This window comes from Hippocampus comes, unplaced genomic scaffold (assembly GCF_001891065.2).
Source record: "Hippocampus comes isolate QL1 unplaced genomic scaffold, H_comes_QL1_v1.1 scaffold177, whole genome shotgun sequence".
Taxonomy (NCBI): Eukaryota; Metazoa; Chordata; class Actinopteri; order Syngnathiformes; family Syngnathidae; genus Hippocampus; species Hippocampus comes.
The window spans coordinates 1,909,912-1,929,561 of NW_017806158.1; the positions used below are offsets into that span (position 1 = coordinate 1,909,912).

At 43.9% G+C, this 19,650-nt stretch overlaps 1 protein-coding gene across 10 annotated transcripts in view; it reads left to right on the top strand.

The window, feature by feature from the left end:
* The window catches only part of tspoap1 (TSPO associated protein 1), a 40,330-nt gene extending 21,559 nt beyond the window's left edge, over positions 1 to 18,771 (top strand). For 3 of the 10 annotated variants that reach the window (XM_019895121.1, XM_019895123.1, XM_019895131.1), the window contains 20 exons: positions 911 to 1,091; positions 2,654 to 2,743; positions 3,188 to 3,393; positions 4,362 to 4,468; positions 4,578 to 4,687; positions 4,757 to 5,626; positions 6,208 to 6,359; positions 6,448 to 6,921; positions 7,014 to 7,394; positions 7,823 to 7,978; positions 8,215 to 9,015; positions 9,783 to 9,882; positions 10,957 to 11,102; positions 11,330 to 11,498; positions 13,100 to 13,168; positions 14,867 to 14,914; positions 15,532 to 15,644; positions 16,372 to 16,443; positions 16,743 to 16,862; positions 17,614 to 18,771. In XM_019895121.1, coding sequence (XP_019750680.1) covers positions 911 to 1,091; positions 2,654 to 2,743; positions 3,188 to 3,393; positions 4,362 to 4,468; positions 4,578 to 4,687; positions 4,757 to 5,626; positions 6,208 to 6,359; positions 6,448 to 6,921; positions 7,014 to 7,394; positions 7,823 to 7,978; positions 8,215 to 9,015; positions 9,783 to 9,882; positions 10,957 to 11,102; positions 11,330 to 11,498; positions 13,100 to 13,168; positions 14,867 to 14,914; positions 15,532 to 15,644; positions 16,372 to 16,443; positions 16,743 to 16,862; positions 17,614 to 17,928 — 4,680 coding nt within the window. In that variant the 3' untranslated portion in view covers positions 17,929 to 18,771. Of the gene's footprint in view, positions 1 to 21; positions 43 to 910; positions 1,092 to 2,653; positions 2,744 to 3,187; positions 3,394 to 4,361; positions 4,469 to 4,577; positions 4,688 to 4,756; positions 5,627 to 6,207; positions 6,360 to 6,447; positions 6,922 to 7,013; positions 7,395 to 7,822; positions 7,979 to 8,214; positions 9,016 to 9,782; positions 9,883 to 10,956; positions 11,103 to 11,329; positions 11,499 to 13,099; positions 13,169 to 14,866; positions 14,915 to 15,531; positions 15,645 to 16,371; positions 16,444 to 16,742; positions 16,863 to 17,075; positions 17,368 to 17,613 lie in introns of those variants that run through there. The other 7 variants (XM_019895122.1, XM_019895129.1, XM_019895125.1 and 4 more) reach the window with 7 other exon arrangements.
* Positions 18,772 to 19,650: the final 879 nt, after the last annotated feature.

The window sequence follows — 19,650 nt, forward strand, 5'->3', positions numbered from 1 at the left end:
TTTTATGTCTGTGCTAACCAGAGTACACTGGACTGCATGCAGGTACTGTTGACCTTTAACCTGCTTGAGCCCATGCACTGCAGATTAATCTTCCCTGACGCACAGTCCTCCCTAGTCTCTGTCGTTAAAATCACAATACATCGATAACCTCTATTTGCCCATTTGGCTCATTTCATTCTGGCCCAATATTTTTGGGTTATCAGCGTGAACCATATAAATTGAGACAGTCACATCATTTTGGTCCTTATGACTAGAGTTTTTAAAAATGAATGTGATTATGCTACAATGCCAGACTGGGTCTCAACACGTTAAAAAAAATCATCTTCAACTTAGTTTGTGCATCTCAGTATGCATGTAAAATGATGCTAGTGTAGGTGTTGCACACAGGAAACGTTCAGACTATTTTATGCGAATGCAACCAGGAAACCCTCACCGCAAGCCCAACCTTCACACCATACAGAACGTCAGCAGTGCTCCAACTAGCTGTGTGTGTGTCTGACAAATCGTACATCACCGTAATAGGGAAGAAAAATCTAAAAATCAAATCTACAGTAGCGGATAAAACAAGGCTGGTGGTCAACTACCTTTGAGTGGTTTAACGACCAGCAGTGAGAATGTAGTGCAGATAAATCAAAACAACATTGTGGCGTTTGAGTACAATAATTGCAGGATTCAAATATTAAGAATGTCTGCAGTTACTGGAGTGAAGTATGGGGTAAAATTCAGGAACACTGTCACTCCTTTCTTGAACTCGACTGACATGAGTGCCCCCTTAGTTGCACCGTTTTCAATTCACTTTGTTTGCAACTGGGGATAATGAAAATGTGTGCTGCTGTGTGACTCCCAGATTTAGAAACCTCATTTTGGCTGACATAATGATCCAAACAATGTCATCAATTCTTTGGCTCAGTCAAAGGTGCGAGATCTGGAGGAGAAATGTCGCAGCCAGAGTGAACAGTTTGGCTTGTTGTCCCGAGAGTTGGAGAAATTTCGACTGCAGGCCTCGAAGGCGAACCATGCCGGCGCCGGCCTTCTGAACCACCCCGGCTTCTCTCTTCTGACGAATGGTGTGGGCCTGTCAACAGAGCGAGGTAAATCACACAAACAAAGGCAAAAGCCACCCAACTGGAAGTATTAATTGTTCGGATTTGAAGTGAAGTTGTATTATTGAGTGTATTGTATGATAAAAAAGGACACGGTATTACATAAAACATTTTTTTGCAGCTCAGTTATAATCATAACTCTTTTGCTCTTTCTTTCTTTCTTAACTATTTTTTAAAAATAAAAATCTGCCTTTCTAGGCATTTACAATGGACGTCATAGATTTTCTACCATTTATTAAAGGTGGAGGAAAGTCAAAGAATTTCTTGCTAATATTATGTTTTATGTGGCCCCATGAGTCTAAACACGGTATCCTTATTAATATGCTGTTTGTCGAATATGATTTAAGCAGCAAAATCCACCTGTTTTTTTTTCCCCTCTATCTGAGGGGGTGGCCAATTTTCCATTTACAGTCGAATGAGAATGACGACACATTTGCGCAGGAGTCAGGTCATGACCAACCACCTCAACTCGCGAACGTCACGAGCAGACTCAGAAAACGGATAATGGTTGTTGAGCAAATGTAATGTCATTTTCAATTGAGAGCAAGTGGCAAAATAATAAAAATTGATTCATGAGAATGCCGTCTTTAGACTAGTAGGGGCACATAGAATATATTGTTGTAAATACTTTTTGTGACTTGACTTCTGTGTACAGTCAGATGAAAGGGTTTACAAACAGAGGTTCTTCATCTGGGTTTGATTGAAGCCCAGTGATTCGTTGAGCCTGTCTGTTGTTTTTGTGGTGGTCGAGAAACGCACTCAGAGTGGGCGTCCGTTGTGGTCACCCAACTCATATCATTAATGATGTCTGCGTACCTTTTGGTTAGACATTTTGCCACGTTATGACATTTTGAGCAATGCTTTTGCAAATGGTAGAAAAAAGTAAAATGGAAGCAAAGGAAATTGCCATGGTGATGCTACGCATTTCTGAACTTGTCTGTCAGGCAACAACAAAAGGCACATTTATTGGCAGTCAGTAATCAATGTTTTGTGTGAAATTGTTGTTTTGTTTTTGAAAACGGGGAATTTATGTGCAATTTAGGCATTTTTCATTTTATGCACCACTAAATTATTCCTTGTCCCAATGTTGATTCCATTTACAAAGGGTTTGGTTGAATGTACATATGAATCTTGGGGGTGGGTTCACAACCTTCACCAAGGTGAAGCACGACTGCTCCATAAGCATTTTTTCTGTTTCAGTCGATTTAATACAAAACTATCTGTAATAGTTTTGTTTTCATACATTAACTGTACTGATTGTATTAAGAGTAAAACGTCATTGATAAAATGCCTTCATATAAAAAGGCTGCAGCTACCTCTAATACAAATAACATGTTAATACTGTATTTCAGCTATTTTCATCTCTACTTGTATTAATTGTGATGCAAGTACAGGATTGGTCTAATTTCTCCACGGTGGAGCGTTTCCAGCATGCTTGATGCGATTCTAACACCATCTGGCTGACACTGAACAGTCAATTTCTGGGCAAATCTGACAACTTCACACATCTTGCCCATACATCAAACGTCTTACTTGTTCATGTGTTTTAGACTGCACAGATGGCTCATGGGATATGGAGTCTCTGAGCGAAATAGCCTTCTGGAGTCTCGAGGGAGGTGACACTCTCTCATGCGCTGAGGGTAATGATCCGCTCGGTACTGTTTTTTTTTTTTTTTTTTTTGTCGCTCTTACTCATAATATATGGGGAAAAAAAGCATGGCATGTTCAAACCCGTCATCTCATCTGCACTCAACACTGTCACGGAACTTGCATGGGACTCTGCTCAAGAGCTGAGGTGAAAACTGTCCGTGGAATCAGTTAAGCCCCTTAGCGATGCCGGTGTGACACATGCTACCACAAGGTAGTGTGACCTCTGACTACAGACAGATGGAGGCAGGATTTTTCTCCACTGTTTAATCAGTCAGGTTCAACCTTGAGCTTTATTTTTTTTTTTTGCATGTTAACCAGTGACCTCACCCACCTAGCCGCTCATGGATCCAACAGAGCTACCCCCCGTGAGAGCGATCTGGTAAAGTGGATTGTGTATTACCGCTGTCCTCTCTGTCTCCCTCTCCCCCTGTTAGATGTGGCTGCTGCACTACGCATGGGGACCACCCCCCATGCTGCCGGGCTGTCCAGGGTGGAGCGCTCGCCGGTCACCAAGCATCGCGAACTTCCCACAATCAGTGTCAGCAAGTCAGCCTCGTCCTCCAGCAAGTCTGAGACGACAAACCTCACCCCAAAGTCGGAGACTCACCTTAGTCCGCACAAATCAAGCCCGTCACATGAGGTAGAAGAGAGCGGGCGTACAATGGTTAACTCAAGGCAAATCTGATGCATTTAATAACTGGGGTTCAAAAAAAGTGTTATATTAGCTGAATATACAGCATACAAGCTTTTCCATTCATGAAATTGTTTACAGGCTCTTGGGTTCTTGTGCTTACTGCGTATTGTGTGACAGACAGGTTAGGTCAGAGGTCTTATCATCCAGTCTACAGGTCTCCCTTCAATTCAATAAAGCTCATGTTTGGTAAAATAATCCACCTGCCACTGGATTATGTGGATCAAATGGTAGTAGTTGTAAAATGGTTTACCGGGAAGCTAAAAATATCCCCCTCGCTGTATAATGTGTTTTCTGATGAATGGAAATTGACCCTGCGGGTATTTTACAGACACTTTAAGACAGGGGTGTCAAACTCATTTTTGTCGCAGGCCACATTGTAGTCACAGTTTCCCTCAGAGGGCCATTATGACTGTGAAACCGGACAAATGTTTAATCACCTCCTCATATTATTAAAAATACAGTATACAATTCATAGATAACTGTTTTTGAAATCAAAAGTCGAGACAGGAGAGTTGTTTGTTCGTTCCACTGTTTTTCAAGTTTCTGTAGTAATGTAAAACAAGAAAATGCTTGCAATAGCTCAACATGATTATTTACGACATATGACAATTTGAAATTTGGTACAGATTTTGGCATGCGTCATGGAAGTTGACCTGGTTGATTTGGCCACATAAAATGATGTGGCGGGCCAGATCTGGCCCCCGGGCCTTGTGTTTGTCACCATGCTTTAAGAGTTTGTCACGTAAATAATGTTTAGTTCAAGATTTTTACTCTTAAGAAGAAAACACATTGTTGATGTTGCTTTATTCTCACTTGAAAAGTTCATGGCATGATACTGTATCTATCAGGATGAGCCAACGCTGTTATTTTGTTCATGGAGCTGTGCAGCTTCACGCCTTGTTTGTGATTCTCAGGTTGACACAGCCAGTGAGGTTGATGAGCTGGATGTCGACATGGCCCCCGCACCTTACACCGCCTGCAGAAGTGCATCAAAGCTGCAGGTTTTTATTGCACGATACAGGTTTGTACATTTAGGAATCTGAAGTTTGTCATTTTTTTGAATAAGAATCGACACATTATAGAAAGAGTCTTATCATAGTCTAACGTATTGGTGAATGCATGTGAAACAGCTATAATCCTTATGATGGCCCCAATGATAATCCTGAAATGGAGCTCCCACTCACTGCTGGAGAGTACATCTATGTGTACGGTGGCGTGGATGATGATGGCTTCTATGAAGGTAAGTCTTAACAATACATTGTTTTCTGTACAATTTCATGTTGCTGTCACTTCATTGTGATCTTTTTAGGCGAGTTGGTAGATGGAAGGAGAGGGCTGGTTCCCTCAAATTTTGTGGAACGTGTATCGGACGACGATGTCATGGGTACTCATCCACCAGAGACTAGTGACGTAACCCACAACTCTTTGCTAGACAGCAGTTTGCACAGTGCCAGCCACCAGCATCACCTCCACACAAGTGTCCGCACCTCAGATAGAACGGAGGCCTCTTCTCTCTGTGGCCCCGCCTCAGCCTCTTCCAATTCGGCCTTGGCTGTTTCAGCCCCACTCACCAATGGCCTGGATGTGGATTTGGAGGAGGTGGGCGTGGACACTGTGCCTTACCCACGTAAGCTCACCCTCATCAAGCAGCTTGCCAAAAGCATCATCATCAGCTGGGACCCTCCGTTGGTGCCAGCTGGGTGGGGCAATGTGTGGAGTTATAATGTGTATGTGGACCAGGAGCTCCGGCTCAATGTGCCCTTCGGTGCTCAGACCAAGGCGGTGCTAGAGAGGCTCGACATCAACCTCAAGGCCTACCGTGTATCTGTGCAAAGCCTGACAGAAAAGGGACTCTCAGACCAGCTGCGCTGCAGTATGCTCATTGGTCGGGACGTTTGTGTGGCCCCTACGCAGCTGCGTGTGGACAGGGTCACCGCCACCTCCGCCAACCTGTCCTGGCTCCCCAGCAACAGCAACTATGTGCACATTGTGTCCTTGAATGAGCAGGAGTGCGAGCTGGTGAAGGCTGGAAGCTACTCGCTGTGCCTCAATAACCTCTTACCCAGCCTGCAGTACACAGTCAAAGTGGAGGCGCGGCCCCACCGCACGCCTTGGGAGTTACCCGTGGAGCGACGTGAACGCAGAAGTGCTAGCATCAACTTCAGTACACGAATGGCAGGTCAGGATTTTATATTGTTTTTGCCAATGTTAACTCATTCAGGACCAGCCAATTCTGGACCAAGTCTGAAAAGACGTTTAAAAACGTCTTTGGGAGTGAATGAGTTAACGAAAGTCGTGTCGCTTAATCACATCATCTGTGAGTTTTGAATATTTTTCCCATTCAAGGGAAATGGACTGAATTTTAAATCCTGCAGTCAAGTGTACATCATAACTTAGTTTGGTGTATGTGTGGGCGTTCCCTCCCCTCTAAGATTACATTATTTGTAAATATTTTAGAAGATTAGTATGGTAGTAGTGGTTGCATTAGTTAGTTTTTTTTTGTTGTTGTTGTTATAAAAAAAAGTATTTGGTATACTTAGCACAGTGAACAGTGTCACCTCTGAATTCAGTTCACTAAATGATCACCTCAAATTTGCTTAAGTTTCATGCCCACAGTCTGGGAACACAGGTATATCACGGTCTATTCATTTCTGAAAGTCCCTTTTCGAATCGTAGTTGTAATTGCCCGTTTCATCAGCTCATGAAAAAAAAAATGTTTGTTGTCATGTACCTTTTACTTAACGCTGTGATTTTCTGTAGGCCCCCCTGATGCTCCATTGGATGTACAGTTGGAACACGGTCCTTCACCAGGTATTGCCCTCATCAGCTGGCTGCCGGTCACTATCGATTGTGCGGGAACCTCCAATGGAGTCCGTGTCACTGGATACACTATATATGCAGATAAGAAAAAGGTATGACCCTCAATTTCAAACAGGCAGTTGGGACTTGAAATGAGTCGATGATGTCCTCATTCTAATGTGGATTCGTCTCCAATCTAAGGTGCTGGAGGTGTCTTCCCCAACAGCCGGCAGTGCTCTGCTGGGGCCTTCGCAGATCCAGTCCCTACAGGCAGCTCAGGAGCTCACTGTTCGCACCATGTCTGCACACGGGGAGTCTTGTGACTCTTTTCCAGTCAATGTGCCCTCCAGGCTACCTGCTATAATGGCCGGCCCGGTTGCAACCACCCCGGTAGTGCCACCCCTCGCCTGCAACCCTGTGGGACCCACAAACCTGGCCTCATTGCTTTCTTTGGGAAACTCTGCTGCCAAAGCCTCCACGCCTCTCTGCCCGTCACCTCCAGACACACACATTTCTAGCCTCACGGTGGAGGCCGCTGCCAACTGTCCTCATGTCCCACACTCGGAGGTCTTGGCGTCATCAGCCACATTTGTAAGGGCTTGGGCCGACCCCACATCTGCTCCCATGGCTGCGTGTGAGGCCACGTTACCCGTTACGTCAATCATCACCCCAGTGGTAATCCTCGCTCGACAAGCCTGCAATCAACGTGATTCAAAACATGTCTTTGAGTTAAATATGTCCAATTGACTGTTCTTTTATTTCACCAGATTAATGCGACATCCCCCTCTCTGTCAGCTCCTCAAGCACCTCCTGTAATAGCACCCACGCAAACGGCAGAGGTGGTCCCAGCGGCCATGATGGATCAACGCAGAGATGCAGACAGCCCTGGAACTATTCGTCCTTTTCCGTCCATTACAGAGTTCATTGAAGATCCCTGTGCCAAACTTGTAACGCCGGAGCGTATCCCCACACCACCCAAAGCCCCAATCACAGACCTCCTTAACCCTTTGGACACATTAATCCTCCGACCCCCAAGCACTTCACCACTGGACTCCGAGGTAGAGGAGGAACAAGAGAACAAACGTTTAGTGTCCGTTGAGGAGTTCTTGAGAGAGGACCAGGACCCAATATACACAAAGGGGCAACAGGTCAGTTCTAAAGTGTTGGCATTCTCTTCCTGTTTGCAAACATTGATTATCATTGAAAATTGAATGCAGGACTGACATAAAAACAACTTTTTCTTCGACTTAATGTCTGCTGAACTTTGTCGAAGAGCAGGTACAAAATACTGTGCATGGTATCATTTCAGTTTGAATGGTACCTTTTTTTTTTTTTTTTAAATTTAAATAACAGTTCAATCAAAAGGGGTTCTCATCTATATCCTAGCGACATTCAGTGACAGGCAGAACACTTAATTGCTCCTCCAAAAGATGTCAGAGGTACAATTAATCTGCGTATCCACTTATCGTTCGCACAACAGAATGATACCTTTGTGTTCATCGAAAGAGGCCAAACCATTTGTGAGTACCGTAAATTGAAACCGACAACAAACTGAGATGTTTTCTCTCATTTGCAGAGCTATGGCGCAGGGTTGGTTGAGCCTCCAGGTGACTACGTCGCTGACAGCATCCGCTCAGACTTGTCTGACATCCTAGAAGAGGAGGAGGAAGAACTTTACTATGACCACCTCGTGGAAGCGCCCACCAGGGGATACACGGTTACATCTGGCAGAGTATGTGGAAATATGTGAACTCATGCTGTTTATAATTTTCTTTGCCCAAGTTGTGCATTTCAAATACCTTATTATTTATATTACGCACATGATTGTGATTCCGATTTTATCTCTCTTTTCCTTTTGCATGACTTGATCTTCTTACTTCCTCCTTTTTTTTTTTTCCCCCAAAATAACCACCTACTCCACACCAATATGCCCTTTTTTGCTGGTCCGTTTCATGGATATGGTCATAGGTAACCAAATCAGAGCCTTCAGACAGTGATGAAGATGTTCTTGAGAGGATCCTCAAGTTACCCACTCAGCCATACCGCAGCAAGCATCTGTTTAGTATTCCTGAAGTGACCGAGGAGGAAGATGGCAGTCGGAAAGAACCTTTACATCATCACATACAGATTCAAAAGAGGCTCAGCCACCTTCACCCCAGAAGCACGGAACACCTTCATCATGCTCCTCAGTGTCACCACCATCCGCATGTTCCACCTCAGCACCACCACTTCAACATGGATCCCAGATCCTTCACCAAAGAGCCTTTAATGAGGCAAGGACCCTTACAAGTAAAACCCAAGCTGCAGCACAGAGTCCACTACTCAGATGCCGTTGACATTGTCAGTTATAGTGGTGAAAAAGAAGTGGGTTTATGCGAAGGTCCAGCCAATAGGCGGGGTCCTGTCCGCTGTCCTCCCCATTCTGCCCCCAACAAAGACAGAGTACTCCTCAGAGGGTTAGGGGATCGCCTTAGGAGGGAGGCCATGCTCAGGAGTCAGAAGGCTGCAGCGGCAGCAGCTAAACCGGGCCATGGTCCGACCCCGCCAAGACCCTACCCAGTAAGCAAAACAGTACGTACTGTGAAATCACCGATTAGCCGTGGGATGGAGATTGATGTGGAGTACGGGACGGACGACAATGAGGAACCAGATGCGTGCCCTACAGGGGAGGTGGTGCTAGGACAGATGAGGTCAGAGTGGTGGATCGAAGGCGCTGAAATGGAGCACAGAGGGTCTTCCTACCGCCAAGGAAGAAAGCTGGAGTCCGTGGTAAAGATTCGTCTTCAGCATCGTCCCAGCACCCATCTTCCCTGTGAATCCCTTTTAGCTCTTATCCCTTACCTGTACTATTACTCCTTAGACATGAGTGCCCTCTTCAATTATCATCAGTCACGATTCCCTTTTACTCTGTGCTTCAAAGTTAGCTTTTTGGGGTCACTGTCTTTGACTTAAAGGTGTACTAATTGCGGAATAGGGTTTTTGAAGTCAAGCTGTAAATTTGCCCGCTTCTGATGTTGGAGCTCACCTGTAAGGACTTGGGCTTTGTAACAAGAGGGTTACGATTGGAATCCTGCTGAGGAAAAAAAAAACAACGGTGACTACAATTAGGTGTTGGAGAGATGTTAAGTCTCTTCTGCACTACTGTCCCACCCTTAGCTCATGAGTTGCAGCACTGTTTGCGTGCTAGTTCACTCTGACATCGCTCTGTGTAGACTGTGATCTGGTTCTCAGAGTGGTGTGCTATAAAACCGTACAGCGGAGTAGAACTTAAAATGCCTGTTGAACGATGATAATCAGTCAAATAAATTACAATAAAATTAATATCAGTGGAAATTGAACACCCTCAATGCTTCCTTTTGTCTTAAAGACAATTGTTGCTTTCCAATATGTATTCAGACACTGGCACCGATGTCGCCATGTTCTAATTATGTCCACTGCAGCTTTTCCCGTGTGAATTCCCCTTGTTTTCCCTGTAAATGCGATGATCGTTCTGTGTGAAATGTTTTGCTGATTCCCGTTTTCGTTTCCACGTGCAGGAGCCCAGTGAACAAACGGAATCTGCAGCAGGTCCATCATGGGGGCCAGACTCCGAGCTATCCTCTAAATCTGTTGGTTCGCAAGGCAGGCAGCTCAAAGGTCAGAGATTCTTTTTTTTTTCCTGCTTCCTCTAAATTGGTGATGCAACGGAAATGCTGCCGACGCACCTGTGCTTACACTTAACAAGCCGCGGCTTGCGTCTCGCATGCTGGCAGTCAGATTAGTACCATGTGTGGCAAGGGAGGAGTGTCGGCTGTGATGGAGAAGTTGGAGCCCACTAAGCTGGGAACCAGCTTAACTTAAAGTGGCTTGTCATGACAGAAGGAAGTGACAACCTCAAAATAGCGACATTGATTAGCTGACAAAATGAGTGATGCCCCTCTGTTCCTTCTGTCTCCCTTTTTCTACCCTCTCTGCTTTTTTTTCTTCATCATGACGCAGACCGAAGTCCGCTTTTTTGTAGATCTGAATACTCCGATGTACCGCACACGCATTCAAGCACATGCCACTTTGAACATGCAACCCACTGACATGCTCCGTATCTATTACTAATCCGCAAGGATGTGAAACTGCAAGTTCTCTGCACATGATTCTTGCCACAAAAATGACCTGATTCTCCATAATGAGATAGAGAGCGGCTCGCTTCAGAGCAGCTTAAGTCTCACTACAGCTCTTCAAATTTGTCTCACTTTGTCAAATAGGATACACATGGCCATAACTTCATGGGTCACACCAGCATTATGCTTCACTTCTGCAACGCTGCACAAAGTGCTTGTTTTAAGAAAAAAAAAAAAAGCACCACGTCATTGATGCCCGTTGGGTATGTGTTGCAAGTGTGCTGTTCTTTGATCTCCATCAGATTGCGCCAAGCGTCGTTTCCCTTTCTTGCCGGGCGCCGCAGATCCTGAGCAAGTGTGCGTTTGCCAAACAGCGAGCACGGCTTAGGATCAGTTGTTTAGCTTGATTACCTCTTTTAAGGACATGCCCGGGTAAAGCGTGCACTGTGATCGGGGGGAGGAGCAAGCTCCCGCAACCATTTGGAACACTGGCGAACTGAGATAAATGATTAAATTCATGTATTACTGTATAGCAAAAACAAACAAACAAACAAACAAACCATTTTGCTCTTTTATTGAGTATTTATTTATTTGATTCCACCGTCTATACTCGCAGGCTGTTTTGAATCACCAAAGACAAAAGGAGACAACAGCGAATTCCGCATCTTTGTAGCGCTCTTCCCTTATGACCCTGCCACCATGTCACCCAACCCGGACGCCGCTGAGGAGGAGCTGCCCTTTCGAGAGGGACAGATTATCACAGTACGTCCCCCCTCCCACCCCCCTGCACGATATGGTCCATGCAGTACAGAATAGGCTGAAATGAAAACATTGACATTGACCTAAAATACGGTGTTAACATTTCTGCTAAGGTTCTGTTCAATCCAGTGTAAATACACATCCAGTGAAGATGAACATATCAGTGACGTCATGTCAGATGCACGTCATGCGTGTGTGAAGCGTGATTGAAAAGCCGTTTTTCTGACTAGGTTTACGGCGATAAAGACTCAGACGGGTTCTACAGAGGGGAGTCTGCCGGTCGTTTGGGCTATGTGCCTTGCAACATGGTGTCCGAGATCCAGGTGGAGGATGAAGAAACCCGGCAGCAGCTTCTGCAGCAGGGCTTCTTAACAACCCCAGCATCCATTGAGAAGATAGGTATGTCGAATCTCGTTGTTTTTGGGGTTTTTTTTATGTTGGATGATCCCTTTTCGCGTCGCTACGCATATAATCACCATTGTTCATGTTTCAGCGGTGAAAGAAAATGGCTGCATAAACCTAATTCTGCTTTGCAAAGATAGTGGGACTGATGCAAGAACCACTCGATATTTCCATCCCTTTTGCACCACGGTGGGGAGAGCGGCGTCGCTGAGAGGCAGACAGCTCGGCCAAAGATCGAATCTGTTAACTAAACTGCAAACTCACAAAAGTGTGAACAAAGTGCGCAGGCTGAATTGCAGTAATCTTGATTTTGTGCCTGTAGACGTACTGATATCATAAAGTGACGTCTCCCTCAGTCGTAGAACCGTCACTCTGCACGGGCAATCGAAAATACAATCTTCTACGTTAAGAGGAAACCACTTATTCCGAGCCAAGTTGCAGCCATCGAAGAGTAAGTATCTTTTAAAAGTTCGCACTTGAACCTCGGGTTCTCCCAAAGACGGCACCAAATGCTCCCGATGAGCTGTGAAACGGCTTTTAGGATCATCTTACTGACAAAAGATCGAAATAGTGGGTCCTCACTTTATGTCAGTCCCCATAAAAAAATTTGAGGTTACAAAACAGTGCACAGCAAAATACGTTGTAAAATGGCACAAGAAGCACCCCGGGACTTCCCGTTTTACTGTTCTCTATCTATAATCTCGAATTGGATTTTCGTATGAATATTTCTTGCAATTATGACTTCTGCATTGATATAGATTAGTGGTACTGCATGTTCCGACTTGCTTACAAATTCTGGTTTCGTTTGCCTCCGTTTGTCGTAACCCGAGGAACCGCCGTGTACAAACGCCGCTGGTTGACATAAAAAAAATAATAATAATCGGAGTAACATCTCAGCCCTTTTCTTTCAATCCTGTAGCACTAATATTTAAACAGATGCTCAATTAAAGAATAAAGACATCACAGATACCCAGCTCGATGTAGATTGTTGAATTCTGACGAAATGAAATAAATTGCGACACAAGAAGATAATGAACAATAAAATTGGCCCTTTATGACTGTTATGGTTTTAGTGCAAAAACTTTCCAGCCATTGAGAGGACACATGATTGACAGCTGCAGTTCAAATGTGTAAATCAAAATACAATAGAGGCCTCACAGTAGTCTGCATGAGTCCTGACAAACTGTTCCTGCATGAGGCCCGTTTTTCTGATTAATCCAAAAGAAGCCTCCTCTTTAATCTCAGTGTGCTACAGTGGTGCACAACCCCCACCCCCACCCCTTCACTGTGTCGCTGTTCCGGAAATCATAACCATCAACACATATGCAGGGGCTGTTTTCATGCAGCGTTTGCCTTGCAAATTCAAGCTGACACTTTGCTTCTTTTTCCCGCTTTCGAGCTCGTGCAGCATACAGAGTAAACATTTCCAGATTCAACCTTTTCACTTGCACTTGCCACTCGCTGTTACGTCTGTTGCTTGCTGCTTTTTATTGTCTCTTTGTTTGATCTGTTTTTTTTCCCCACCCGTCCAGCTGTTTTTGTCTGATTTTTTTTTTGGTGTCACCTATTTTGGTTTTCTATTCTGAAATCCCATGAAGGCACTCGCACACACGCACAGCTTCCAAGTCGCCCTGTTCCACCACCAAAACCGAGACGATCCAAGAAAGGTGTGTCTCGCTCCAGATTCCCTCCCACTGCCCTCTTTTTTGGGTCTTCTCTGGTTTGTTTCTCTTTGTTGTCTGTTTTGCTTGAAGCCGTTTGCTTTTTCACCTCATTAAGTACATTTCACACAATGACCAGAGGGGATTTGAAAAGTCAGACCTAGCATATTAGCTAAACATTTTACTTTAATATTCTGTTGCTAAAGCTTGTTGTTGTTGTTTTTGTTGTAATACAGTGAAAGCTCCCAAGTGGAATATTTTGTTAGCCAACCAATCTGGGATTTGACGAAATAATACAATACAATACAAGACATCTTTATTGATATAGCGCTTTCACAACAGCCGCAGCTGTAACAAAGCGCTTTGCAGACCAGTTGATATAAAATAACAAAATATAACAGAACACAACATAAAACTTGGACAGTCATACATTCCTAACAACTGTTCCTGCATACGCCTTGTTGTTTTAAGCAGTCATAGATGAAAGAGGAAAGAATCAAAGTCTCTTTTCACCATTGGATCAGAGACGTCATGCTCAAAACGTGCATGATGTCCCACACGTCGGCTACAAGCTAAATTTGAAAGTTAACAAGAAGCTGTAGCATCCATTGACGATAAAGGAAATTGCTTCACTTTTCCTTTCCATTTTAGATCGGCTTCAATATCAAGCGGCAACTCTCAGGTCCAAATACACATCTTCGCTCCTCTCTCCTCATCATCCATCCAGCTGCCCTAACGCAGTCTGTCCAACAGTGCCAACATCTCTGCTGAACAAAACGGGCTTGTGAAAAATGCTGCCCATTCCAGGCGCAAAAAACAGAAGCGCCCCGGGCTGTCAAGCGGCAACAGTCAAATAGCGCCGACATTCTCCCACATCAAAATCAGTGCTGGTACACGCGTGCAACCATCAAGCACAGATTCTTCTCCTTTGACGGATGTCGTGGCCAAAACGCTGAAAACAGTCCACAACGGGTGCACACGAAGGACAACAAACACCATATGACAAAACAAAAGACAAAAACAAAGCAAACAAAAAAAGTAGAGCTCTTGAAGAGCTCTTACAGACGTCTGCCAACAAAGGCGCCATCTTGAAGTCGATCTTGAAGTTGAATACGATCGAAAATTCTCAAATCCTGCAGAAATCCAAAACGTGAACTGTTGTCATTCATCTTACCATGTTAAATATTCCCAGTGATGTCACCTTAGTGAGCATCAAAAGCAGTGGTCACCAACCACTGAGCCACAAACCGGTACAGGTCCCTGCACCCTGATATTTTCCGCAACGGTGGAAACCAAAACCAAATTACGCAGTAGACTTTTTGTTGAGATTCTATTTCAAAGGCCACCACAGACTGGCACTGAAGATGACAAACACCGTCACCTGATAACATGATAAGCTGGCCACTGTCGTAACCGCTGTCCCTCAAAGGGTTAATAAGGTTTATAATTTGGACAGAGGAAAGTCAATTCCTTGCTCCCTGTAATTCCTCAGATAGTGCATCAGAATCCAGACTCTGTGCTAAAATGGAACATTTCCCAATCTCCTCATCCCCCTCTGATCATTACCTGTGAATTTATGTCCTGCTGTGTGGTGCCGACTGTAAATTTAAGAGTACATTTTCGGCCTTTGAGGCGCGATGTTGGATTTACAGTTTGTTCCCTCTGTTTCTGCAAACGTGCCATTTTATCCCTCGCGATTTCCAGCGGAGTCTGCAACACTCTTGGAAGAGAGCGTAGACTCCTCCAGTCAAGGTTTGTCATTTGAACTTTGACCCACAAGCTCCTCTGTGTTTTTCGTGCATGATCGCGTCCGTGGACGTTCCACTGTTCACTGGACTGCTCGCATGGATTCATCTTCTGTTTTCACAAGACATATAGGTTGTGTTCTGATTGCAGGTAACACCATTTCTCATCGTCATCCATTATTATAGGAGACTGCTTGATTTTATGTGTTTCACCCCACGCAAACTGAGAGCAGCGTCAATTGATAATATATCAACCGGGAAGATGGAGAATGCGCATCCAAGGGGAACAAACGTCTTCCACGAATTATTCGTTAATAACTTGGAAGTTCGCAATTGCAATCAGTTTCTCGTCCTAACACTTCTTTCCTCAGGTTGCTTCACATAAACTAATATTTTTCTTCATGTTTATTTGCGGTGGCGCCGTGTTCTTTACAACTTAAAAGTAACTGTTAGCAGGCACAAATACTAACTCCATGCCGTCCGTCCATTTTCCATTTTCTGTCCAACTGCATGGAGTGGAATGTCAGATGCACGAACCGCAATCTGCATGCTGGTGGTCACAGAAGACATATCATACCTTGTATCGTATATATTTTTGAGCATGTGTTTTTTTTTGGCGGGCAGATGTAAGCCAGGCAGCTGCTGCAACTGCAGCAAACTCCACCCCAGGATCTCGCCGGATGGTGGCCATCTTTGATTACGATCCACGAGAGAGCTCCCCGAACACCGATATCGAGGTCAGACTTGATACACGATAACAAGAAGTCTTATTTGGAGTTGTTGTTTGTTCATGAAGTCACTGATGGTGCTGGAAAAAAAAAACATTTCTTTCATTAGATAATACAAATGTTTTTTTTTTGTTGTTTTTTTTAGTTTTTTGTTTTTTTAGGTGCATGCTAAATATTGCAATCATTTCTTTTGCAATATTCAACACCTTTTTCGCATATGGGACAGGTGTCAAACTCAAGGCCTGGGGGCCAGATCTGGCTCACCACATCATTTGATGTGGCCCACGAAAGCAAACCAAACATGTTGACTTCTATGATGATTGCTAAAATGTTAACCAAAATTTCAAATTCTTGTATGTAATATATAAGAGAGCTATTGTAGGTTTTCTTGTTACCAAAACCCTCATTAGAGTAACTTAAACTGAAACAACTTATAGGTAAATAAACCATTATTCTTGACTTCCTTATATGGTTTCACAGTCATAACGGCCCCCCAAGGGAACCGGGAACTATAATGTGGCCCGTGACAAAAAATTAGTTTGACACACCTGGCATATGGCATGTTTTTCCAATATCGTGCAGCCCTTGTGTGAATGGTTGGTTGGCCTCTAAATGTTCCCTGTGATGGACCTTTTGTCCCGAAATCACTTGGGATAGGCTCCGGACCCACAACAAGATGAGCGATGTCGTGAACGGCTCGATTGGCGTTTGCTCATGATCTAATTTGTTTCGTTAGGCTGAGTTGACCTTCAGTGCCGGCGATGTCATCCATGTCATTGGCGACATGGATGAAGATGGCTTCTTCTACGTGAGTATTAGATTGAAGAAAAAGAAAAAACAAAACAAAAAAAAGCAAATGAACTAACGTTTATGTACAGGAAAACAGACCGATAAGTACATGTAGATGATGACATGTCACATTCTTGCGAGAGTGAAAAGACCTTATAATGGCGGCGTCCATAAACGAGTGCTTGCGATGTTTTGTACGTATTTTGGGTTTGGTTCCTTTTGAACAGATCTTGTGTGCGTCACATGAGTTTTTCATTGAATTCATCTACAAAAAAACAAAAAAGCAATGTCCTCCAATCTGACTGGTGTGTGTCTCAGGGTGACTTGAATGGACAACGAGGCTTGGTGCCCTCCAACTTCCTGCAGGCGTTACCAGAAGATGCTCCAGCCGAACATGTCTCTGCTCAGCCTGCAGCGGAACCCAAGAAAGAATCGCAGGTAGCTGCATACTTTTTTTTGTTTTTTTTTCCCCGACGTGTCGCCTGACTTTGTTTGTCACCAACATGCTTGTTTTATTTCCTTGTCTTGTTTTGACATTTCTTGAACTGCTGTTGATGACTATCTTACACTATTCTGTTTCTAGTTCTTAAACTCAGTTGCTTTTTTTTTTTTTTTCCCCGCTCCGTCATTTCCTCGCATGACCTTTTGCAGAAGCAGAAACGAACGGTGCACTTTGAGACTTGATTGTAAGTGTTGTCTGAAAGGGGGAGCAAGCAGCTCAGCGATTCCTAATTAGTGTCCCTCCGTTCATTCCCAGTTCATGTTGATGTGCTTCTACTGTAGACCCGCTTTGCACCCTGCGTTACCTCCTTAGTCCAAATGTGATTTCAGTTCTTTGCGCCCCCTGCCTTCCATGTGTTTTCCAATAGGTCCTCGGTTTACTCAGTTGTCGTAAAATTTTGCAGCCATCGGAACAAAACTCCCATCATAAACTGAAAACCCTCTGTACTATAAAAATTACTGCGCTGTAGTACAATAAGATATCCTTTATTTGTCCCACACTGGGGAAATTTACAGTCTACAGCAGCAAGATTGTGGGTAGAAAGAAGAAAGAAGAAAAACAAAGTGTTTGCATTCACAAAATAAATAATAAATAATTAATAGTTTATAATAAATAATAAATAAATAATGAGTAAAACAAAACTTTTGTTCCCAAACTTTTTTCTCTAATGTCCTTTTCATCCTGAAGGGAATCCCCGCTGTCGTCCAGCAGGATCCCGGGCCCTCGACAAGTCAAGATACTTTGATCCCCCAAATCGAACCTCCTTGCCCCAACCTATCTGAACATTCAGAACCACTCCCCCATCTGCAACTGCCTGCCAGCACCACATCAGAATCGGGCCCGGTTCCAGGCTCAGCGCCAGTGCATGCCTCTCCTCCAGCCCCCCACCCGGCAGACAGGCCGGTGCTCGCCGACAGCTCCGCACAAGGCAAGAAGAAGAAAGGCTTCTTCTCCAAAGGCAAGAAACTGTTCAAAAGGTTTGGATCCAGCAAGAAAGATTGAAAGGCAGGACCTCAAACTTGATACTATTTTATTTATTTAATTTTTTTTGGAAGCACTTTCTTGATAACTGTTAGTAATCGTACACTTGCCTTAGCGCACGACTAGATTCGCTGTGAATGACAAAATTGTGCAATCTCTCGACTCAAATATACTCCAATGGCAAATCATCAAAGCGTCTCACGCTTTCAGTACTAAACATAGAAGGCCTCAGCCTTCTTCGTCCATCTAAAGAAAAATAAGCTCATTTGATTTGTCCCGCACATGTTTCTGCCAGTGTGTACATTTGTCCAAATGATCATGCTTTATATCTGCATCTGTCTTTCCCTCGTTGTAGACTCGGTGGAGTGTGACGTCGATCAAGTGCAGTCATTGAAACAGGCATGAGACACTATAGTGTGTGTGCGCGTGTGTGTGCGGGTATGTGTGTGTGCTGTCCAAAGCACATGGCTTTTTCAGATATTAGCGCTTGAGCTGTCGAAGTTGTCACCAGCAGCCTCAGTGATGCACACAAGCTAGTTGATATATTTTGGATGCAGTAGTAGAGGTGTTTTCGCATTGAGGTGTTTTCGCGGAGGGAGCTCACATCAAAAGTAACCGTTAGAAACCACAATAAAAATAATATTCCTGTCCACAGCACGGATTAGTGTTTTAACACAGCATGTCAGCAGCGTCTTTACAATGATTGTCAAGTGTGATGAAGCAGAACTTTTTTTTTTTCCTTTTCAACGCGCGTAGCTGCAGGTGTTTCTCAGAAATTGGCGCCTAGCCGTCCATTTTGTATCCTAGTTGCTCTGTTTCAGTTCGCTGAAGGAGCAACCTACCCCAGCGACAGTTGTGGTTTACGCACATACACTAACTTTTAGACTCTGTCGTGAAACCTATGTACAACCTATACCAGAATACCACTGAAACGAGCATAAACCCATCATAACCCATGCCAAGGTTCAAAGCCTAAACCTTGCTGCGGAGCAGCACTGGGACATAGTGTCCTCCAAATGCAATACTATACTATATAGCGCTGAACTTATTGTATGATATTTTCCTGAATTTCGATGACAACATATATGACTTGAATGCTGCAGTATACGTGTGCATCTCGGCGTATAAAGAACGGGGAGGTTAACCTTGTTTTGATCATGGGCCACTTGGCAATCAGGAGGTCAGTTATATCGGTATAACCACATAAAAATGTATAATTGCGTAGTAATGTCAGACGAAAAAACCCCCACTATGGTCAAAGTCTATAACAACGCTAAAAATTGATTTGTGAAATGCCATCTGAGAAGTCTTAACTGGTTTAAATTTACAGGTGTCGGAACTCCAATCATTGGCCAATCATAAGAGAATTGTATCTGCGTTTTTATGATGGGAATTCATTTTGAAGGGGGAAAAAAAACAAAAAAAAAAAACGAAATACAGAAATTGTGCTGAACTCGAAGTGGCCACATAAAATGGCACGAAGGGCCAGATTTGGCCTGCGGGCTTTTGGTTGGACACACCTTAATTTCACTGGGTCAATTAAGATAAGATAATATATCCTTTATTTGTCCCACACTGGGGAAATTTACAGTCTACAACAGCAAGGGGGGGGGGGGGAATATATATATATATATATATATATCCTTTCTGTGATGAATCCCCATAATAACAGTTCCACTTTTTTGAATTGAACTACTGAAATAAATCTGCAATATTTATTTAGATGCACCACAATGGCCACTT